Source organism: Nelusetta ayraudi, unplaced genomic scaffold (genome assembly GCF_046127955.1).
Source record: "Nelusetta ayraudi isolate G7.1 ecotype Tasmania unplaced genomic scaffold, CSIRO-AGI_Nayr_v1 ptg000168l, whole genome shotgun sequence".
Classification (NCBI taxonomy): Eukaryota; Metazoa; Chordata; class Actinopteri; order Tetraodontiformes; family Monacanthidae; genus Nelusetta; species Nelusetta ayraudi.
Genome location: NW_027466218.1, coordinates 2,392,350 through 2,416,623, shown reverse-complemented (window position 1 = coordinate 2,416,623; position 24,274 = coordinate 2,392,350). Strand labels below are relative to the sequence as shown.

Here is a 24,274-nt window from a genome sequence, read left to right as displayed (position 1 = left end):
CCCATTCTCCCCCTCGAGGCTAATTCACTTGGGTGATATCACTGATATCAGGCGCGCTCAGAGTAATTACAACCATCGGCAGCCCACAAATGAATGAGTCCAATCAAAAACGGTCCTGTGCCACTCACAGTGAGGTCCTGATGATGTGATAACGGGACAAAGACGCGGGCAGGATATTGACCCCTGAAGGGAACAACAGACCCCGCTGCCGACCTTTGTTTGCCGCCGCTTGATACGTTTGGCAAGCAAGTCGCGGCTATTTTAAGCCAGATGTATTATCTGCCCCTCATTAGATTAATATCGGTGGCATGATTCATTCCGCCCTCCTGCGTCCAGCATGAGATGTGAAGCAACGGAGTGAAATAAACTCCTCGTCTGATTCACATCTGAGTTTGTTCTGTTCGGCGCCCGCCATGACCTGGAATTCACTTGGAGTTGCGGTAACTTCAATTAGATCAGCGTTATAGCCATAAATAATTTAAATTGTGAATTCCTCAGCACCGTTTGTCCTGCAATCAGTGAAAAAAAAAAAAAAAAAAAAAAGTAAGTTTACTAAAGAGCTGGAAAGAAGTAACATCTTTTCATCTTCATTCCATTTTTAAAAAGTGTTTCTTTCTCCTGTCGTGTAACCACTTTAGAAATAAAACTCTAGGCGCTTATCACAATAAACACTGAGGCAGAGGTTGCTTTCTTTTATGTAATACAGTTCTTTGAGACGCGACAGTCTTTATTTAGCCTCTTCAGTTTGGGTCTTAAGTACTTTTACATATTTGCCTTGACAAGTGTACTCCTGTGGGGCTGCAGAACATTGCGGGGCTGCGAAACAGTGATGTGATTATGTAGAAACTAATTTTTACTTCACAACAATAATGTCTTATTTTTTTATATTCAAACACACATCATTAGGAGATGAGGATACCCAAGACGCTCATAGGAAGATTCTGTGGATTAACTTCATGCAAAAAAAAAAAAAATACAGATGCAGCTGATTGAGTCAAAAACAACATTTCTATGAATTATTGTTATTATTATTATTATTATTATTATTATTATTATTATTATTATTATTATTATTATTATTATTATTATTATTATTATCATATGAATAAATGTTTTGGTTGGGTTTGTTTTTGTTTCTTTGTTTGTTTTGCTTTAATATAGACTTTCATCAGTGACCTATCCGATGCTGGGGTATGACCTCTTTTACGGGATTTTATTGGAAAACTTGCACCAAAGGTAAAGCCTTCAACTTAAAATGACCCGAATCATGGACGGAAAATCAAAAGGACAATATTAATAGACAATCAACCAATCAACCAACCATACAATCACAATTTACATATTTCATAGTAACTACATACAAATGATCAGAATTTTGCTACCTTACACCAACGTCAAGTAGCAGCCATCATAAAACATAAAGGGTGGCACTGACTCGACTCAAAACGGGACGCACCATTTCATTGTGAAAATACGGGACAATTCTGGATTTTTTTTTTAGGGACGGTTAGCAACTCTACGACGGCCACCCCTAAATTGGAAATGTTGGTAACTTCCGCCACTAGTTGTCGCTCTTGAGCGCGCGGCGCGAGCATTCAAACGGATGTTGAAGGGAGCCAAGATGGCGGAGTGGTGGGTCAGTGGCAGCCAATTGGCAGCCAGGTGCGGCGGTGCGGAGACGGAAGGACGGAGCCAGGCCAATGCAGGGGCACCTCGCCTGAGGAACTGAAGTAAGGCCCTGTTGCGTTTGCACTCGTGTGTGGCTTTTGAATTCGTAATACTTGAGTCGCCTCGCTCGCAACAAACGCTGCGTTTTGTTGTTCAGTTCAATCAATGTATTAATTAGCTCGCAATTTAAGCCAGCTGTGCTGATCGGTTCATGGCGGTAACCACAAGGCACCGATATCTCACTGGTACTCTACCAGGTTGGTGACGTCACACCCAGTTTGTGGGTTTTGCCTCGCTGCCTTCAGTCTTTTCTTGTTTCAGGCGGGAAGGTCCAACAGGGCATCACATTTAATACTGCTGCTCCTTGGAGAGCTGTTGCTAGCCTGTTTGTTTTTGCTTTGTTTAATCAATCGTGACAGACTTTTCCGCAGGAGTTTAGTAGATAATTTTTTATCTTTCCACGCATGAATGAAACTTTCTAAGAAAGTAGAGATCATGGAAGAAATGTTGATCTCCACCTTTTAAAACGTGGGCCCCTTCGGCATATCACTTTTGCTTGTGCTACATCACACCATTTGGGTTTGTTTTTGGTATGTCACATAGCCATACCGAAAACTATTGTCGCCTCAATTTTGTTAGTGTGGTCAATCACTGCATCATGTCACAGCTGTGTTGACTTTATTACTGATGCCACTGCTTTTGGTACGAGGCTGCTGAGTCTGCGTTGATGCTGCTGCTTTGATGCTTTTTTTTTTTTTTTTTTTTTTTTTTTTTTCAGAAAACCGTAATAGGATGCAGCCTCTCACGTGGACTGAAGGGACTGAAACTAATTAGAGTTATGTTGTAATATGTTTATCTTTTCCCCAACACGTCCCTATGAGATCTCTGAGGTGCCTACAGGTGTCTCTTGGTCTGCTGTAGCATCTTTTTATCGTCAGCATTCTGAGACATTAATCTAATGTGGTTTTAGGCTAAATGTTTTTTGTTGTAGTATTTCCGCTCTGTCATAATGTTTTTGCCTATTTTGTTAATATGTCAGTAGTTGTGAACCTTGCGGACATACAGGTTGTGTGGCAATTCGACCACCAGTGGGTGTGTTCTGTCTCCAATAGTGACATATGTCGTGTGCGTTGAACTTTGAGCAGTGACCACATTTGGACCACCTTAACAATGTCTTGTCAGAAAAAGTACAGTAATTGGTATCACCTTGTACTTCTAGAGGGTTAAAGTCCAAGCCCATCCTACACATTCAACTAATGGGGGGGGGGAAATGTACAATCCCCAAATAACAGCCACTGTACATCAAGACCAAATGTCCCAGTCCTGAATATTTTCTTTGGGATTGCTGGAATATTACATCAGTGCTTTACTGCATTGCAAATCATGTTTTTTTTTTTGTTGCACAAATGCAACCTTTTTTTTTTTTTTTTTTTTGCTGTTTTATTGGTCATAGCCCCACCCCCTCACCACCAGTCCACCTTCCCTCCCCACTCCCCTGTTGGCCCCATTTGTACTGTATCGCATGTATTTTACTTGAACCTGTCTGAAACACACAAGACAAACATTCATACCCTATCTGGCCTACATTGTGACATGAAATGTTTTCCAAAAAATAATGAAGATGGTTTTGGAAGGAGGCCGGTACGTAAAAAAATCAACGCCAAATGAATTGGATTTGATTTGATTTGATTTTTTTTCCTGTCCTCCTGGATGCACGGCTTTCACAGAGGGAGGATCAATAGAAGTGTTGAGGGAGAATTACTCAATAGAGTTGCCAAACAGGACCAGCTGTCATAAGCTCAAAGTTCGAATGAACGAGTGGTACAAGGAACGGCAGCATTAGGAGAGTTTATCTTTAACAGTGTCTGGAGAGCTGGAGAGAACGCAGCAGTTCACAGGAGCATTAAGACAAGAAACAAGGAAGATACAAGAAGGACGGCTGCTGAAGAATGTAAGAATGTCTAATTAATATTGTCAAATGTTTGACAGAAGTAATCAATATGGTGGCTTTTAACCCTGAATGGAGCTGTAAGCTACTGAAAACATGTTGTTATACACCAAGGACCTCATTTGTTTTTCCACATGGTTAATGCTATTCCTGTGATGTTGCTTCATGTTGTGCGTCCGTGTTGTTGTTGTTTTTTTACTTCTACATCAGATGGATTACGCTATGAACACTCTCAGCCTCTTCACTCCGTCCACACTGTCCAAGTAAGAGAATCAACAGTCACACTGGCTTGGATGTGGTTGTGAACAAACACAAATTGTGAACAAATTCTCTGTTTGTTTGTTTTCAGATGTGTAACAGCCAGTGCATCCATGACCCAGCAGCTCCTGGCAGGTCGAACGCCTCATCTAAAGCCCTTCAGAGTCACAAACGCCGACCGCAGCAAGAAGAAGGGCATCATGGCAGACACTCTCGGAGACCTGGTGAACAAGGTAAAGTGGTAGCGTCGAGGGTTTAAAGGGTTAAAATCCACCACACTAATGTTTTCTAAGAACACGTGAACAGTGTTTATAGCAATCCATCCTTGGCTTATTTTGCTTCGTTCATTGTTATTATTTAAAGGGAAAGCTAAAATGTGCTGTTTTGTAAATCCTTTGTGAAGCTTTTGGAACCCCTTTGTGATGTCACAAAGGGCACCGTTAAATCTCCCAGTCTAGTGAAACGACACCCTGACAGGTGTCTGTTCTGCCCTCTGAGGTGACCCAGCACAGTATCAGCCTGTTTTAGGAATCTGGAATGTTTTCGTTGGAAGCTGTAAACAAAGGGGTAAATTTCCTGTTTTCTGCATTTTTTTATTTTTTTATTAATATCAACATTCATTTAAAAAAAAAAAGCTGATGTAACCTTTATGAAAGTCGAGTAGTATTGCTTGTGAGCTGTGGCTGGACTCTGTCACTAGGTGACACTCAGACAGCGATGGTCACATCCTGGCGTGTGTCTCCCATAATCTCATCAGTCCAAATGGTTTGAAGTCTCGACAGATTTCAGATGAGTAATTGGGGGCCGGGGGGGGGGGTGCATGTGCGTGTGCATGTGCGTGTGATTGTTCTCTCTCTCACAGGCCATGGAGTCGATGGACATCCCGTGTGTCAGCGCCCTGGTGCTGAACGAAGACGGCACGTGGGTGGACACGGAGGAGTTCTTCCAGACGCTGCCTGAAAACACCGTCCTCATGGTCCTGGACAAAAACCAGAACTGGACCCCTTGTCCCGTACGGTAGCTCCGTCCATATTTTCAATAACCACCAGGTGACACTGTTGGTCAACTTCTTCTATTCAGAGCTCGGCTCTACTCCCACTTCAATTCTTTGATGTGTAGAGCCTGTGAGCGCCAGCCGGCAAAAACGCTCCTCTCTATGGCAGCAGCCATGAGTGTGGATGGTCTTTGCGTGTGTAAACCCAGTGGTAACAGTCAGTCAGTCCATTTATGTTTTATTAGGTCAGAGATAAGTTTCATTCCTCACATTGTCTTAGGGAAAAATCAAAGGCTAGAATTGATAACCCTTTAGATTTGAGGGACTGCATTGCAATGCAATCTGCATTGGAACTGAGTTGTGCAACAATTTTTTTTTTATTTTATTTTTTTTTAAACTCACTACCACCCACGTTTTTGCACATGTACGCACCACCCAAAGCTGTCGGAACCCTTTTCACCCGCCTCAGGTGTCATTTCCTGTCTCCTCACAGAACAGCCAATGCCTGGATCAGCTCAGTGAGTGCAACAAGCGGCAGCGAACAGATGTGGCCAAGTTGACCTTTGACCTCTACAAGAACAACCCCAAAGATTTCATCGGATGCCTGAACGTGAAGGCGACCCTGTACGGCGTCTACTCGGTGTCCTGCAACCTGCGCTGCTGCGCTGCCAAGAAGATGCTGAAGTGAGTGAGAAAGTCTGCAAAGTGCGTTGATATTTCTATGCTCTTATGCTTAAATCTGTTATGTAATGTTTTTTTCCCCATCATACCCCAGTATTTCTGGTGGCTTAAACACATTATTCGACTTCTTAGTACAGTAATCCAGTCACTGTAATGAGTTTTGGGTCCATATTTTACAGCACAGACCGCACTTGCATTCACCTGCGACACATCCAGCCGTGACCATCACCAGTGGTGATGGTCTTCTGCCGTCAGTCTGAGACAATTACGGAGGCGCAGACGCTTGTCGGCTATTTCCACATTGCAATATGTCACACCGTAAACTTGTGTCTGAATTGCAGAAGAACAAAGGTTGGATTTTACAGAGATTAATTTTGACTGGAGTTATGTCATCACTGCTGAGATCCGCTGCTTTGCAGCGCTAGCACGTCGCTTCAGTCAAAAAGGATTACAATTCTGCAGACCTGTCAATGTGATGCTTTTGCACGAAATGGTTGTGTCTGAACAATCAACTAAGTCCGAGAAAAAATTAATCTTACTTTTTTTTTTTTTTTTTTTGCTGCAGCAGTTTCATTATTTTGCTTCTTTGCTTTTTATTGCACTTTGAGCTGAGTCACAGTTGGATTTCTAAATTTGAACTTTGTTTGAATTGTGCCTCTGACTCGTCCGTCTCTGTCACGTCGCCCCTCTGTGTACTTGTCTCCAGGGAGGCTCTGCGATGGACCATCTTTTCCATGCAGACCACTGGCCACATCCTGCTGGGCTCCTCCTTCTACATCGAGCAGCTGCTGGAGGACGAGGAGCAAGCGGAGAAGAACATGATGCTGCCGCAGGGGAGCAGGATCAGGCAGCTGCAAAGCATGCTGCTGGGAAAAATAGCCTACCGATGATGGATGACAGCCCGGTGATCATGGGGCCGAGAAAAGCAAAGAATGATGAAAAAAGGCGTTATTGATTGAGGGCACAACCCTGATTTCGCAGTATTTTTCTATGCAGTTTACAGACATTTCAGAAGGTGTCGTCTTGCCTCGTTGCACGTTCCACTTTCTGCTGTTGCGTCCTTTGGCCAGCACCATTATGTATCACTCAGAAAGCTCTTTATTCCACTGTACTTGAATTGCTGTGCAACCTTTATATTTGAATAAATAACACTTTTTATTTTCAAGTTCTTCAAGGCTATTGTGAATTCACATAACCTGACGTGGGCAACCGTTAAACCATGATTTGACTGAATTTGCATTTTACAAATCGATATATGCAATCGATGAAAAAGCCGCTTGTGCCGTGTAGGAAAAACCCTTGAAATTTAGATTGACGTCACAGGGCCTCCTGGATGCCACTGGGATCAAGATTGAGGAGGTTCTGGGTGACCCTGAAACTCCCAAAGATGATGGACAAACCTTTTGTTGATCCAATTCCCAGTCAGTAGTTTTCATCGCCAGCTGTTCCACTTAGTGACACTGCCAACACTTCCAATTTTGGTACGTGGGATGACATTAGATGTGTGTTGAGAAAGCTGCCAAACGTGTCCGGACTAGATCAGAAACTTCTTTTCCTCTTGAGGGGGAAAAAACCCCGCCTTCTGTGCTGCTCTTTTGGTTTCAAAATGTCACCGTTGGAGCCTCACGGCTCGTCTCCTGTTCTCCAGCTCGCTGTCTCCTCCTCTTCCTCCTGGTGACGGCTAACTGCTTTTTTTTTGTTACAACTTGAGGGCTTCTAATTGGTACCTCAACACAAAGCCTGGCTGAAAACGCTTTTGACTGGAGTTTTGCAGATATGATGGTCCATTTTTTTTTCTTCTTCTTCTCCAGGCTGCGTCACAGTTAAAACGCACAGACGGCCGTTCAACAGGTGTGATGTTGAGGAGGACGTGCGCCGTCAGCCCATTAGGCTCGGCTGTGTACAGATGGTTCCTGGTCACAGACATCCTCTGGTTGGTTACTGTCTCCCCCACACTTCCTTAATTGTCCCCTGGGCTGCACCGTGGTGTCAGCTGCTGCCTGCCCCCTGCCTTCACAAGACCAGAGGAAGAGGATGTAGAAAGAGCGAGCAGCTGTAGGAAGAGGTGGCGGCGAGGGGACGTGAGGAGGCCATTATACTGAGGAGGGCTGCTGGATTCAGCCGCTGGCAGAACTGCTTTGAAAGGTTGTAGTAAAGGAAAAAAAAAAAAAAAAAAATCTGTCTGCAGGCAGATATAAAACTAATTGGCTCTCAGATTTTCTGCTTGGATAAACTCATTTTTTGGTAGTGATACAACTTTGAAATCAAAAGAAATCTAAACAAAACAATTAGATCTTGGTTAATTCTAAGTCCATCTTTGTGTGCGCGTGCGTGCGTGCGTGCCTTTGGTTGAAATGCTGAACTTTCCCTCCATTTTCTGTTGGCATGGCATCAGTCGGGTGACATCACATCTCATCCTGAATTCTCATACACCCACATGCGAACAACATGAAAGTCAGCGCTGGTCATGCGCCGTTTCTTTCTCTGCGCTGATGTGAGTCATGAGGTGCACGCCACGCTGACTACCTCTGCCTTCTTCATTGGCTTTCTTGTCTTTCTATCCTGGATTTTTTTTTTTAAATAGAAACACAAAGGTGTTCAGAGCTGTAAAGTGGGACGAGAATCGTTTTTGTACAAAATTTACTTGTCAATGTTTTCTCGCATCATTTAAGCCAAAAGTGGCTCTTTGGTAGGCTGATTTTCTGGTTCCTCATCTTGCTAAACTGAAGCAAGGCACCAATGAGTTAGTTGTTGGGTGATCAATGCTTGGTGTGGGGGGGAAAAAAACGTGTTAAATGTGAGCCAAAACTGATCGGCCTGCATTAATCAAGCTGTTAATCATAACAGTAAATAATCCAGATTAATTTAATTGACATTTTGAACACACTGCGCCATTAAAATGGATAAATAAATTATACTCCAGTGGGGTTCAAGGTCTGAAGATCTCCTCGAAACAGTGGATTTAGCCCGCTGTTGACAGCTTCCTGAAAAATGATGCGTTTGGCTTCATGCTAGGTGCTTTTCAAGAGGTTTGATCACCAACCTAAGATGGATAAGTAGCCTACAATTTCTGACCCTTCGTGAGAGTTGCCTGCGCACATTTCAGTAAACCAAGCAAAAGAATGATTGTCTTCAATTTCAGGGTAGTTTTGCCGAGAAATGTTATTGTGGGGAAAAAAAAGAAAAAGCAATCGCTCTTAATATGAGACCATTAAAACGCTACTTTAGTCTCAGTCTCCTCAGGCCATGCTAAAGGAGATCCATTGGGAGCCACAGAGCCACTGCCTGCGGTCAGAGAAGCTGACCGTCCATCCCGATGAGCTGTGCTGCTGTCAGCGGCCCCTGGTGGCGCTGCTGGAGCTGCTCAGTCTTTGTGCTCGGCTGTGGACTCCTCCACACGACAGACAGGGAAGCTACCAGCAGCAGCAGCAGCAGCGGCGGAGGCACGGAGGAGGAAGAGATGGGTCGCTGAGCGCAGTTACCACTCCAGAGGTAGGCTGGCTTCACTTCCACTTTTACTTTTACTTGTTTCGTGTAAACTTAAGCACGCTAACTTCCAGTGCAATATACAGCATGGATGTTCATATGTATTGCGGGCTGTTTTGACACGCAAACAACCTCGGCCGGTGGAGCTTTGCAAGAACTTGAAATGGACGCACACGGAGACATTTATTGATCTTATTTCCTCTCTCTAAAATAAAAAATAAAATAAATTCACATTTATGCTCGCTTTAAACGCATTTTAACTTGTGACAACAGCCTTCTTTAAATTGTGCACGTCGTTTTTTTTTCCCCTATTAAAACATCCATCCATCCATCCATTGCCATTTTTTTTTCTCTCATGCGTAACGACGCGGGCGAGCCGCGCCGCGCCGCGCCGCGCGTAACGCTTTGAGTGTCCAACTTGATGTGATGATTTGGGATCTGGATGGTTTTCAATGCGAGGCTGCAGCGCGTCGCTCTGCGTTGGACTTGGGAGGGATCGATTCAGCTGATGTATCTGGGTTTTATAAGAGGCAGCGGGTTGCATGTGGGAGTAGAGGTGCTTGACACACTTATGCGCTCCGGGGCTGCGTTTGTCTTTTTTCCCTCCCTTTTGGCTCCCACGGACACACGAGCCTTCTCTCCTCACCGATGCGAAGATCTCATTATGCATCCTGCAACAACAATTGACATTTAGTCACTTGCATACATCCTCCTCTTCATTCTGCGAAACTGGAAGTGGAGAAATCAGTTGCAGCTATTATTTTTTTTAAGGCAACATGTTCTGTTCATCACCTGTTAAATAATAATAATAAAAAAAACATCCCACACATGTCTTTTCCTCCCCAAACCACCAACTTTTTCAAACGAAACGGTTGTGAAGCAAAAACAAGCAATTTTAAGAAACCGATTTGTGTGTGTTTTTTTTATTATTATTTTTATTTTTTTTTATTCTAGTAATTTCTTTTGAATTTCTTGAACAAATCGTTCACCTTGTAATGCCGCAAAGTTTAAATTGCCCGTGGGGCGGACACGCGCGGCCATCGAGGCAACACGTTGATCGGCACACATCAGAGCACAAGGGGGGGAGGCTGAAAAAAAGTAAATGCAGTGCGAGTCGGGGAAGCGGAGGGTCGCTTGGCAGAGTGTGGAGGTGGAGACGGCAGAGAGAAGCGCAGACGAGTCCTGATGAAAGGCTCTGGGTCTCTCTGCTGCAGCAGCGTCCTCCTCCGGCCGTGTTGGCCTTTGATTGTGAACATGAAGGAGGCGACACATGCTGCTGGACGCACGAGGACTGTGTGTATGTGTATGTGTGTTCGTGTTCTGTCCTGTTGCCACCAGCTCTCTCGCCTTTATACACACACACACACACACACACACACACAGACAAGCCGGTAAATTGTCACATAATTGCCTCCTTCTGCTGTTAAGTAACCTCGTTACTTTGCACCAAGTGGACTCTGTGTTCAGAATCTCCTATCTGGTGTTTTTGCAGTACATCCACCTTTTTAATCCCCTCGCTCTCTTTCTCTCTTTCTTTCTTATTTTTTCTCTTTTTAAACCCTGCTTCGTGCACACGTCCGGCTATTTCAGGCCCTTCATTTCTGCTTGGCGATAAATAATTCAGGTCACAAAGACAACACAAAGGTCCTCGGTGAAAGCCCGAGCGCTACTCTCGAACTTGATTGCACCGGTCGAAAAGTCGGACTGTGTTGTGGAGCACTCGCTTGTATTTCTGAAGCTCCAACGGCAGGAAGGAGCAGGAAAGTGACGGACGCTCAAGAAACACTCGTCCACTCTAAAGACCATACAGCTGAATGGTGCATTTTAAAGACGGGCTGGATTGATTTCACGTGTCCATGTGAAGTGTTTTTGCACATGGGAAGGCCCATTTGAGAAAACTTTGGAGGTGATTGGCTGAGCCTTATTTATTTATTTATTTATTTTTAACATTTAAACTGGACCTGTCAGATTTCTCTCCACCCCACTGAAGCAGGTAGATGCAGCTCAAGGCTTATTATGGTGCAGGGAGATTGGCTGCACCTCACCACCTCCTGGCTATTTCCACTGTGGAAAGTTTGTTTAATGAAACACTCAGCAAAGAGAGAGAGGCGAAAAGATCTTTTCCGTTCTTTGTTTTTATCCGAAAGCATCATCCAAGTCTGGAAAAACGTCTCTTTTTGCAACACTGTAAGAGGTTTTGACTGCAGAACTTTAGGTGGCCACTGGAAAGAGTCGCCTCGCAGCCATATTGCCAGCCCGGTATACAGGTTATAAAGATGAGTTACTGCCTGATCTTATTCCCTATCACGTCTCCATCGGAAAACACACCCTCTATTTTTCAATCAACCCGAGCGCTCTTTTTTTTTACCAGCTGCCCCTCAACCAGCTGCTGAAATCACCCCTCTGAAATTTAAGATTTCACATAAATGATAACTCAATAGCGGTACTGCAGGGTATTGATGCAGCCGGAACAACAGCTATAATTAATAGCCGTAAAGAACTCGGACAGACGGTCAATAAACCAATCAGAGAGGAGCGGGTCACCTGACTCCAGCAATGCCTTCACTGTGTTATCAAACAGCTTAAGGCTTCAAGCTTGTGGACGTCGGCTATGTGTTGCTGCCATATGACGTTCAGCATTTTGTCTGGCGTGCACTTTTTTTGTTCATACATTTAAAAAAAAACATCATCAGTGATTATTTCACTGAAACAAAAGCACCATGTGTTTCAATTTCACATGTGGTGTTTATTCACTATTTTTTTTTAAATGCTTGGGGAAACAGTGATCGGCAGAGGTTGCTGCCTCCAGCGGTTAGCTCCGCCGACAGAGAAGGTCCATTACTACACCGACTCTACACAGTGCTTGTGTGTGGTTGTTATTCAGAGAGAGGCCTTTGCATTGCTTACCGCGTATTCTGCTGTTTATTAAATGGCAATGTATTGCATCCATTTTCAGACCTCTATTTTTCATCTCCAGTGGAGCAGCCTTGCGTAATACATTATCCACAACTGCTACAGCTCTCTGAGAAATAAGTACATCTAGCCCTCTGTCACTTGGCTTTGACTTCCTACTTGGAATAATAATTTGTTGGACCTTCCGCACACGAGCAGTGCTTCTTCTACTCACTAGAGGGGTATGGAGTAGACGCATGCCTCGGCCGCTCCCGCACTGACCTGAAAAAAAAACCTAATTTTTTTCAACCCAAATCCGACTTGACTCTTAGGTAAAGTGAACAATATCTTCTACAAGCACGATGGCGTCCGGAACAAGGTTGGCGAAAGAAAAAGAAGCCAAAGGAGACGACTCGTCCACCATGGCTAACCAAATTAGCATGTCTGCCCTGACTAGCCTGCTGGAGGACCATCGCCAGTCAATATCATCAGCATTACCTGCTGAACTTAGGTCGGCGTTCGCCTCTCTTGAAGCTAAAATTGACACAGTACAAGCCACGGTGACTGACTTTGGTGAGCGAATTGCAAGTCTGGAGCTTAAGGCCAATTGAAGAAGGCATTCTAGCTCTCGAAGCCTTTTGTTCCACCTTATCAGAGGCTTTCGCCAAACTAGGGGCAGTGTAGCAGTGTTCCCACTCATGCAAGTGGATTAGCGCTGTCTCTTTCAATACTAGTTTAACAGCAAAATCCAAAGGTATCTTCTGCACCTGTCTATTTCTACATGTGCTGCCCCAGAGTGATCTGGCGTGCTCATGGTGGATGGCCACCTGGAATAGCGGGCGCTGCGGGGGGGGGCGCTGTGTTCCATTTGAAAATAGTTTAAAACCTTTAATGGTTTGGAAAATATTCCCCCAACATGCGTGACACGGCGCAGCACTCGTCGCCGAGTGAGTGCTGCTCCATAGGAAACCGCTCAGCATTCATCTACAACCTTAAGGCCACTTTAGTCTTAGCGGTGGGTGGGCTGTGTGGGGTCACGTTGTGCAACGGTCTGCGTGTTTGTGTACGTGCGTGGCAACGCAGACGTGTGCGCCTTGCTGCGCCTCGGTGCGGCGCTTTGCCCTGACATGACATTTTGTGTCCATCGCGGTGAGATGACTTGAGAAAACACTCCAGCCGCAGCTTGACGTCCCACCGCGGGGGTCTCTCTCTCTCTCTCTGTCTCTGTCTCTCTCTCTCTCTCTCTCTATCTCTCTCTCCCTCTGCAGGGAACACAGGCCTGCGCTTTATTGCATATGTCCATCCCAACCTTCCCGCCTTGCCGTTACTCAACCCTCGCACAGCTCGGAGGCTGTTGTTGCTGTTCCTGTCCGAGCGTTGGCTGAAGTCACGGACTAAACACGTGGGTGACTGAAGCTGCAGGTCTCGGGGGGGTGACAGTTGGCTGGCAAATGTTTTTCGTGCCGTCGCCACTGATCTCAAGTCTTCCAAAGTCAAATCAGGAAAATGATTGCGGTGATTATTAAAAGGACACTTTGATCACTATTTTTTCTTCCGGCCGGTGCCTCTGATGCCTGAGTTCCAACGAGTACATGACGGGAACCCCCCCCCCCACCCGAACCCAACAGCTTCCTGCGCTTGAGTTGACGGTCTGATTAGATTTTCAGGCACCTCCATGCATAACTTTGCATTGTAATGAGGAAAATCTGATTTACTTCAAGATGCTCCAACCCCAGGATGCTGCTCTGATACCTTCATGACATGGGAGTAATATTGCCGCGATAATAAAAGTTTTTCGTAGTGGACATCCAGAGAATTTAAAGGCTCTGCCTTTGATCCACATACTGGAGAGTAAAGATAAAACGCTAATTTTCCAGGCAAAATTATTTATTTCCATGTTATCACTCTTCATCTTCATGCTATATCTGCCAAGAAATCTACAAAATCTAAAAAAAGAAATACAACCCTCATATCTAATTTAATTTATATAATAAAATGTTTTTTTTTACCTGAGCAGTAATGTCACGGAGAAACTGGAGCCATGCTGCTCAATTAATTTCTCGGTGTAGCCGTAATTAACAGAGTCCACTGACGCTATGCATCACCACACACAGTTTGACAACCAGGGAATAACCACAATCAACTGTCTGACTTTCTCCTTTGATTAATTCAAACTGTGCGTGTCTGTTCGCAGACAGTTTGCAGAGTACCCCCACCCCCACCCGCACACCCTCCCCCCACCTTTTTAGAGTGGAGGATTGTTTAGATTTACATCGCAAATACTTCATAGCGCCGTAGCTGCGAGCTGAGCCGAGCCAGCTGCGGGCTACATCCGACGCAGTGTGTGCGTCCGTGTTTGTATTCACGTTCACCAGGGACTCCGCTTATTTCCCTCCAGACTCCTCTTTTTTTCCCCTCTGTTCCCCACGTGTTCCTCCCCAGCTCCTCTCTCCCGCCAGCAGTCAACAAGGATGAAGAGATTCCAATTATAGAATTATAGCACGTTTTGCTGTAGCCGCCTGCTCCAGGAAGCTGACGATCAAGAGCAAAGTTACATCAGCGAAGTTAAAGATCCCACTTAAGGTCCTCAAACAAATCCTGATGAGGGAAAAATCAGAGGGTGTGTTCTTCCAATAACCGCAAACCTTTAAAAAGAAACTGATTCATACTGCGCTTTATTAAATGTAAATTTGTTGGTGTCTCAAAGGGCTGTGGTCCATGTTAATAACCACATCCCCATGTTGGCTCCGCCCTCCAAGATCACCTTGTTTTTATCCATTCCACTGTTTGACGTGGAAGTCTGACAGCCGTAAGCTAAAACCTAGCATTTCTGCTGCAGGCTGTAAACAGAAGGGTAATTATGCTGGTGGCAGGGGATCTGTAGAGTATTGTGAATAGTCAAAGCGAGAAATATAGAACTGAAAATGTGCAAACTGTACCTTTTAAACCATAGTCTTTTGTTGGAATGTCCAAGCAATTATTTGTGCACTTTTTGCTGCTTCCCTGCCGACTGTGTGTCATTTCCACAAGCTGTCGGCAGGTCTCACAGGAGAACTAAGATTATTTTTGCGGCTGTTCATCCCTCATTTTCTTTTTTAAATCTTTGTGCCACCGCCTCTGGGGAAAAGCCGCTTTGACTACAGCTGTTTGGCTGCAAAAGCTATCCGGTCTCATGTCACATACTTTCAGGCTGCGTACACGAGGGAAGAGGTTGTGGGATGTCACTTGGATCTGCGGCAAATGAAACGTCGGTTTTTAACCTCCCTGCTGAGAGTTTGATGTGCTGTTAAATTGAAACGTTATCGTTATATGATCAGCTCAGACTCTGCTGTCTTCTTTCTTCTGATTATAGTCACAATTTTTTCTTCTTAAACAGCACTGATTTTCCTTACTGACGTTTTGTTGAATTATTTATTATATTGCCAAAAGGCACAAAATACTGGATTTCATAAAACTCATTGAATTCACTTTTATCCTGGAAGTTTTCAAATGGCGATCCACTGAGATTAATTAAATTTCACGTGTGTTTTGACTCGAGAGGGATCCGCTGCATCCACTCTTTGTTTTGCGCAACCTTTATTTTAATGTGGACAGACAAATTCTGCAAATGTTACGTCTCTTGCAGCTGATGCAACGGCTCGACTTGGGCATTTTGTGATCAGAGGGCATCTGCCCCCAGCAAGAACTGCAAGATAAATTTCCCATTATGCTCAGACACTGGCGGTGAAGGATGATGACTGAAAGGCTGCTCGGACTGATGGATGAGGAAAGTCTGGGTATTGATGGAAAGGCAGAACGAGAGCCCAGCGGTAGCCAGGTGCAAAATAAAAGCAGAGACTAAGAAGAAAGATGATCGCAAATGAAGCAGCTCTGATGAGAGGATTAGAATAAGGAAACTGTTTCCCTTTTGCAAATGGTGCATTTACAAAGAAAATCCGATTTATTGTTTAAAGTGGTGATGTTGTAGTTCCACTCTGCATGTACACCAAAACAAACCGTGTCCTTGCAGGTCCTCAGAAGCATCCAGTGTTGCGAGCATGAGCATTTTTTTTTGTTGCTCTCACATTGTGACAAGTTACATTTTGATCTTGAAATCTCCGTAATGCGACTGCGCTGCAACTGTACTCTGCTGAGACATCATTGTGAGTTGACCCTCTTTTATCGACAATATCTTTCCAATGTCAAAGTGTAGTTAGTAAAATTGTTGCAACGATTGTGTTATTTCGGAAGTCCTCCATGCTCAGGTGCTGGATCTTGTTTCTCTCGCTCACAGTTCCTTGTCTTCTCCAACAAAGATTTTCAAGCGTTTACAACCAAGCGCTTTTTATCACAAGTTATTCATATGAAGTGAAGCGCAGATAGCGTTGTTGCAAAGTCTGCATCTGCCACGTGCACTCCATCAACAGCAAACAAATGTAAAATAATAACGACTGCAGCATGTCCTTTTATATACATTCATTTCCCGGTGAAGTAAATGTTGGTTTCCATGGTTGCAGTGCCGACGGGTGTTCAAGACATCGAGCGTTTACATGGTTCAAGTCTGGAACAATGTGTTTCTCCAAGTCTGATGGCACCACCGTCATTACCTGAAAGTACAGAGTGTACGACTGAGTTCCAGTGTCACCACCTCTATAAGGTCTACATTTAAAAAAACAACGAAACAAAAAATCCTCCATCAAAGTGCAAATTCTCCCTCCTTCAACTGGATTACCTTCCTTTTTCTGCCTCCTTTTGCCGTCATCCGTTGACCATTTAAGCCGCCTTAACCTGTGCAGCAGTCATCAGGCTGCTGTTCACCCAGGCAATCACAAGCCGAGTCTTGCGGGACTCAAGTGGTCTGTTGGGGACTGGAGGCAAGCAGGAAACGATGCGGTACTTCGGAAAGGCTGATGTAAGTACAAACAAAAAAAACAACCCTCCTCCTGCCACCTCTGCTCCCTGCTGGGACATCTTGTTTACCAGATCTGCTCACCCTTCCTTTTCCTTCCTTTCCTGCATGCAAATATTTTATTTATTTATTTATCTATTTATCTTTATAATAGTCATACGCAATGTCCCTCACTCTCTTCTGATCAGAGAATCAGCTCACTAGTGCATCAGTTGGAGGCCTCCGATGCAAACAACAGTCTAACAGACCTCCCCGCAGGCGCACGTCATCGACTCCTCGCTGCCCAGTGTTGTTTTTTCCTCAGTGTTGATACGTGTCGCGCACGGTTTAAAACTGAGACAGCAAATCTCCTCCCGCCGACTCAGGCGTTGTCAGTCGATGCTCACCTCTATCTTGCGCTTCCCATATTGTCTATAATCTGCCTCTTGTTGCTGTAAATAGTTTGAAGAAGAGCGCGGCTCCTCCCGGAGGACTTTCGGTTTCCTCCCACATTCTGCTGCGAGCCAATGCGCAGGCAGGCAGGCAGAGGAACATGGAGCACCACCATGTTGTCCACCTACAACTTATCTTTAGCATCTGTTGACATTTTGACTCACAACACGACTTAGAAGAGCAACGCAGAGTGTGACTTTTATTCCACTCTGCGTCCTGAGAGTTTCCGCTCTGCTCCAAGTGAGCAGGAAGCCTTTCGAAACCTGGCGCACTGCCTTCTTGCAAAGACGCCGCTGCTGCACGCTCCAAGTCCAGGGCGCCTGTGTCCTGGTCTTCTATGACCCTGACTGCGTGGAGCAACAGAAAGCGGGACGTGGAGGGGAAATGAATCCATCACTCAACTGGATGTCTGTGTTTGTGCGGGTTTGTTTCCCTGCATGTTTTTCACTGGTCGTCTTGCGTTTGGAGCGAAATACAGACAGAAAGTTCCCCTCCTGATGAGTTTGTGAGAAAGGAAGCTCTGATTCGAATGGAGTCAATTGATTTCCTGCAGGTGCAATCAGGAGCCTTGTCGGCATCTAATCAATGACTAGATACCACCCTTCATTTCCTAGTTGCCAATAAGGCTGTGAGGTTGTGTTCGTGCATGCATGTCTGTCCTCTGGCGACTGGCTCGCTATTTTTCCATTTTGTGTGACGAATCACATCTGCTTTCCTTCATGTTACTCAAACACGTCACACCTCCTGCCTAAATCACCTTCACATGACAGCCAATGCTGAAATGATCATTTATCACAACAATCAGATAATCTACTGAAGTGATGAATGCGGATGCCAAAGTGTCAAACACTAAAAAAAACAGAACCTCAAGCTTCTCTCGGTGGAAAACATTTTCACTTGATTCCCGTCTGACTTTGTCAAGAGTTTGATTTTGATTAAGAATTACGAAGCAAAGGCAGGAATCATCAAGTCAGCTAAACTGTTTGCAACGAAACATTCAAAAAAACTTCAGCTGAATCACATCTGGAGGTGTTTCAAAGTGCTTACACAACCAGAAGGGAAACTAACGGTCGTCATCCAGGGCGAGACGACAGCGACGCTGAAAAACTCCTGGGAAGAAACCTTGAGCAGACCCAGAGTCCGACTCTGGAGTTCCACCGCCTGCTTTGGACAGTTGTACCGGTTGAATCAGAAGTCCCAACGAGACGGAGACAAAACTTCGGCATTCCTCCAAATGAAAACGTTCTTCCATTGATTATGAATTCTTGAATTCTTGGTGAATTCAAGGATTTCAGGAAACCTCCCCTTTGTGATGTGAGTTCAAAAATGAGATGTCGGCCACTGAGGCAACTAGGACAGTTTCATGCGGAAGCAACTTTCCAGCATTCACACAATGCATTCACAATGCTGGTACATTTGAATAATGAGTGCAGCCTGTTACCCGGGGCAGCTCAGTAATCTGCAGCCTGCAGTTCACGGCTCTGGAGCCAAAGTCTGAGAGGCTGAAGTCTGAAGGATCGATGCATAATGCAGCACCTGCTCAGTTGCAGAGGCTGGATAGATAGATAGATAGATGGATAGATAAGAGGAGAGAGCAATGTGTTTTTCATGGTGTCCCCTACTATCAGTTTTTCATCTGTTTGCCTCGTCTTCTTGTCTCCCCAGTGCTGTCACCGAGCTGTTTTTCATCGCTGCATCATGGAGTCCGTGCCTGGTGCATCATGGGAGCTTGCCGTCAGCGTGACAGCCGCGGTGTGCGAGGGCTGAGAGGTCACCATGGAGACCGACGGCTACACCTCAGGCCCAGGCACCGCTGACTGGGCCGGGACGGCGGCCCTCCTGGAGGAAACCGTGTCTCTGCTGGAGAATGGAGGGGGCGGAGCCTTGTCTGGTGGCAGCGGTGGCGGCGGTGGCGGCGCTTCCTGGTACACGCCGTACTCGCTGGGCTTCCAGGTGCCGCTAACTGCCTTCCTCATGCTGGAGCTGGTGTTGGGCTTCAGCAGCAACCTGACCGTGCTGGTGCTCTATTGCTCCCAGTCCAACCTGGTGGACTCGGTCAGCAACATGGTGACGGTCAACCTGCATGTGCTAGACGTGGCGGTGTGCGCGCTCTGCCTGCCGCTCACCCTGGTGGTGGTGCTGCTGCCACCGGGACCCAACCTGGCGCTCTTCTGCAGCTTCCACGAGGCGTGCGTCACCTTCGCCAGCATTGCCACCGCCATCAACATCCTGGTCATCAGCCTGGACCGCTACGACATCTCGGTGCGGCCGGCCAACCGGCTGCTGACGACGCGGCGGGCGTCCCTGCTCCTGGCGGCCGTGTGGGTCACCTCGGTGGCCGTGTTCTTCATCCCGTTCCTGGAGCCGCAGTGGTCGTCCGGCGGGGAGGAGGTGGAGCTTCAAGGGCAGGCCACGCTCTCATCTCCGACGGGCAACGTCGGGGCGAGGACGAGGGCGGCGCCGCCGGTGCCGGCGTGGTACAACCGGACGTTGCTCTGCATGGGTGGACAGGACCTGGGCCACTCGGGCGGGGCTGTGTACTACCACCTCCTCCTGCAGGTGCCCATCTTCTTCACCACGGTGGTGGTGATGCTCTTCACCTACTCCAGGATACTCCGAGCGCTGAACATCCGCATCGGCTCGCACATGAAGAAGAGCCAGCACTTTATGGGCCCCCCCTGCAGGAGGCGCCACAGGAGGCAGAAGAAAAAGAAGGCGGGCGCGGGGGTCAACGGCGGCTGGGAGGCGGGGGCGGGGCCGGGGGAGGGGCCGGAGCAGTGCACCGCCGACGGCGCCAAGCAGCTCAACCACCCGCCTCTCATCTCCTCGCCCACACCGACGGCCACGTCGCCGCCGGCCCTGTCCCCCTCGGCGCCGCTCGTCACGTCCGACTCGGTGGCCGCTGCCCACGTGCCCGCCGCCACCATGGGGGTGCAGGCCTCCGTGTCGGCCATCATCGCCCTGAGGCGGGCGGTGCGGCGGCACCGGGACCGGCGGGAGCGTCAGAGGCGGGTCTTCAGGATGTCCCTCATCATCATCAGCACCTTCCTCGGCTGCTGGGCGCCCCTCTCCGTGACCAACGTGCTCATCCTGGGCGTGGGCCCCAGCAGCGCCCTGGTCAGCCTCCGCCTCTGGTTCCTGGCCCTGGCGTACGGCACCACCATCTCCCACCCTCTGCTCTACGCCTTCACGCGGCAGAAGCTGCGGCGCGCCCTCCGCGCCAAGGTGAAGAAGAGGGTGGTGTCGCTGCTGCAGGTGGACCCGTCGCCTGGCGGCACCGTCATTCACAACTCCTGGGTGGAGAACCGGAAGACCAGCCGGCAGGTGAGGCTGGAGGCCAGCGAGAACGCTGACCGCCGCTTGGCGGAGGTCCTCTGAGGGCCTTCGACTTGTGTGGTGCTATTAATAAAAGAATACATGATACACTCACAGGTGTGTTTCATTAAGAAAGTCACTTGTGCGTGAAGACTGAGCAGGAAATCATAACAGAAAAAAACAAAACAAACCAACAACACCTCCAACCTTGGGGAGATGTTTAAATAGAGCCGCCGGGCAGGCAGCGCTGGCAACAACAAGGCTGTTTGTGTTTAACAGCAGCGACACACAACCTCTGCAACCGAAGGAAACCGGTAAACACGCACACCTGCATTGTACATAACGTCCACTGACGGTGCGTCTCTCACCCGTCAGCACCGCACAGACGTCCTTTAACCAGCAGGCGACTCTGCACGACGTCCGCTCCAAACGCTCCTCCTCGGCAGCTTTCAGGAAAAATTCAAAGCTCTCTGAACGTACTTGACACAGACTCGACCGCCGCAGGTTTCGCTCTTGACACTCGGCGAGAGTGTATGTAGTACCGTATTTGATATTTACAAGCGAGACGCTGCAGTTGTGAACTGCGGCGCTGGGATGTAATCATGCCCGCGGTGTGAGAGGAGGAACAGGAATATTAAACACACACTGGTTTTAGCCTGAGTTGTTACTGAGCACTTAACTGTTGCAGATTTTATTCAAGGTCTTGGAGTTTCTTTACATGAACTGTCTGCACTCTCATTTGTAAAAAACAAACAAACAATAAAACAGTGTATGGTGGTTTTACATATGTTGCAGGAAGACATCATTTAAAGATGTAGATTTACATGTACTTCTTTTGCAGGAACACAAGATGACGTCACTCTCACAGTGATATTAATAGCAATGATGATGATTGTCCTGTAAATATTGCAAAAGCTGTCTGAATGACAGCAGGGACGTTTCATATATCCAAAGTAAAACAAAACAAAAAAAAAATCACATGTATATCAAATAAGCAGCCCATTGAAAACCTTTGAAACCCTTTATTTTGACAGTCTGCTGTGTGCAATCAACCATATCTGATATCTGTTGCACAAGCCCTTAAATTTCCCCCCAACTTAAGCATTTATGTTACAATTCTGATCTATCGGTCCAAAGAAAAACAAACAAAATAAGGCCATATGCGAGTGTAAATTCAGCGTTTACCTTTAAAATTTAAATCCGAGCAATTATTAAAGATTTATATATAAATACCAGTGAAGCCAGTTGGTAACACGCAGGATGCAATCCATCCATATCCTTTCTGTGATGTCACACATACAACCTGCTGCAGCATTTGATTGGTTAGTCCACGAGCTTATCAGTTGATAGCGCAGAAGGGGGTTTTCAAAATGGAGCGAAAAATGTATTTTATTGACTTCAAATCTTAGAAGCCTTGCGAGTTTTTTATTTTATTATTTTTTTTACTTTATCTGTAAATCCGATGAAACATGACGTGAGTGTGTTCTTGTGCCGATGAGCCTGACAAGCAGTTTAGAAGATCTAACACTTGGGTGGGACAGTCCCCTGCAGGCTGTACAGTTTGTTTTATGACATAATAAATGTTGACGCGATTACGGCAAAGTCAGCTGAGACAAGGCTGTAAAAACATGTCTCCTTATGAAGGACACAGTCAGTGGGAAGACCTTTCAATGTTGTGCAGTGGTCAAGAACATCACCAAAACAAATAATAATTTAAAAAAATCCCACCAAAAACAAAACCCTGTTGTGCGAACAGTATTCTCATTACTGGTCCGCGGTTTAGAATTTGGTTTAGGTTTTGTTTTGCTTAAAGGTCCTAAATCACATTTGCCACTTTGGTTTTAGCAATCACTTTCTAAATAGTAGAGCAAGTAAAGCAGAAATGAGTGGCAAAGTGGATGTCACATCATTTAAGAGATAGTAATTTGAAAAATGATTGTAAATGCTGTGAATACTGACTTAACCTTAGCACCTGGATTGTAAAGTGCTCTCACTTCCTTTGTGGTGACTGACTGGTTTTTGCAAACACTGCACAGTGTGTGTCACTTCATGAGCGCTGACACACTAGATCAGAATCCTACTGTAACCACAATGAAAATATGCTTTGTTTTCCTGAGTTTCTTCATGATGTTTATATTGTGAATGTATTTCCATGCAACATTGTACTAATAAATGTCAATGAATATGAATACACCGAGATGTGGATTGGATGCACTTTGCACGCTACACATGCATGCTGGGATAATCTTCTAAAAAGTGGTCTTCTTTTTGTTTGTTCATTGAAAGATGCTGACCAAAGTTGGGATTTGTACACACAAACAAATAAAAGCATCGGGACCAAAAAGCCCACGGGCCGAGGTTCCCATGCTGCTCTTTGTTTGGCGGTGCGCTGTCCTCGTGTGCTGCGTCAGGGACGGCTCCATCCCTTTTACTCAAGTCAGCACAATGTACAACATTGTCCGTGTAGCTCACATGATGGTTCCCCTGTGCAGCTGAGCTGATGCTGAGTGCATAACGGCTGCTGTGCGGGGGGGAACTCGCCGACTCCCCCCGCAGCGCAAGAAGTCATGCTCACATCGGAGGCATTAAAACACAGTTTTCATGTGATATACGGACGGTTGTGCATTTATAACCAGCCAATATTGCAGCGAGTGGGCGGTGGTGGCAAATTGTACGTATTTTTTAAAATCTATTTTATATATATTTTAGCGGTCTTGTTGGCATGGCAGCGTCAATTGTTGCAGATGAGGAATCATGCTTGCACACCCTTGCAGTGGGTAGTGCACGTGTGTCCAGCGCGTGTGGCCGTCAGTGGGCACCTGGGGGCAACTGCACCTGCAGCTGCTGTACCTGCTGGTGTTTACATCCAAGCAACAATAACGCGTCTCTACGCGGGAGTTTTGGAAGCTGCCGACGCGCTGCCTCTGCGTGGGCTCGGCGCTGCGTGGGAGGGAGAGGCGCCGCAGACCTCCTAGGTTTGGGGAGAAGAAGGTCATCCATGTGGGATGAAGCCTGCAGGACATACAGTGAGCGAGAGGGCTGGCAGTGCAGCGCGAGGGCCCGCTGCTGCTGCTGCTGCTGCTGCTTCTACTGCTGCTGAGGCTTTGGTACAAACCAAAACGTTCCTCCACTATTGTTGACATTCATACTAACAGCTTGTGAGAAAAAAAGCCAATATCTTGTGGCTTACTAGTTATTCATGATATGAGGAATTCTTCTGTCAGCCATCTTCTTGACTCCACGCTGCTGTTTGCCCTGCAGAAGCAGATCTGTGAGAGCCTAATGAGGTGAATGAGTGTTGCCAGTTAAAAGGCGCTTCACCCTTTACCTGGACGTGTGAGAGATTCTGCATCAGCCTCCGAGTTTATTGCTAGGTTGTTCACCTTCACCGTCCAAAGGGTGATGATGTGTCTTCTCCAAGCAGAACTATGACAACAAAAATCAAATGTGTTTGCGTATTTCTTTTATTTGCCCTTATAGCCTCCATAGTGGAATTTGTCCTCTTCAATTCCTTTCTTCCTCCAAGTGTCTCCTTGTTGAAATGGCCACTTGTAAGCCTTTTCATCTGGGTTTTTAGAGATGTTCCACCTCATGTGAAGATTATTATTTATAATATTCTAGATTAAAAAAAAATAAAAATATATATATATATATATATGTATATATATATATATATATATATATATATATATATTAAAATAGTCCGGTTTGC

General features: G+C 46.1%; 2 protein-coding genes across 2 annotated transcripts; both read left to right on the top strand.

Moving 5' to 3' along the window:
• Positions 1-1,617: 1,617 nt before the first annotated feature.
• Positions 1,618-6,714, top strand: cidec (cell death inducing DFFA like effector c). Its single transcript, XM_076014394.1, has 7 exons — positions 1,618-1,730; positions 3,531-3,619; positions 3,827-3,879; positions 3,966-4,107; positions 4,737-4,886; positions 5,362-5,552; positions 6,256-6,714. Coding segments are annotated over exons 1-7 (810 nt in total). The 5' UTR covers positions 1,618-1,729; the 3' UTR covers positions 6,440-6,714.
• A 2,096-nt stretch (positions 6,715-8,810) lies between these two features.
• On the top strand, positions 8,811-22,745 carry LOC142880446 (G-protein coupled receptor 22-like). The gene is made up of 2 exons (XM_076014381.1): positions 8,811-9,041; positions 18,913-22,745. Exon 2 carries the CDS (start codon positions 19,024-19,026, stop codon positions 20,623-20,625), a length of 1,602 nt encoding a protein of 533 aa, XP_075870496.1. The 5' UTR covers positions 8,811-9,041; positions 18,913-19,023; the 3' UTR covers positions 20,626-22,745.
• Positions 22,746-24,274: the final 1,529 nt, after the last annotated feature.

What these genes read in the sequence shown, in the direction of transcription:
- LOC142880446 (XM_076014381.1), top strand. Translation starts at nt 19,024, where the DNA reads ATGGAGACCGACGGCTACACCTCAGGCCCAGGCACCGCTGACTGGGCC.
- cidec (XM_076014394.1), top strand. An exon ending in TCGGAGACCTGGTGAACAAG is followed by an intron (nt 4,108 to 4,736) that starts GTAAAGTGGTAG and finishes TCTCTCTCACAG; the next exon opens with GCCATGGAGTCGATGGACAT. An exon ending in GCTGCCAAGAAGATGCTGAA is followed by an intron (nt 5,553 to 6,255) that starts GTGAGTGAGAAA and finishes ACTTGTCTCCAG; the next exon opens with GGAGGCTCTGCGATGGACCA.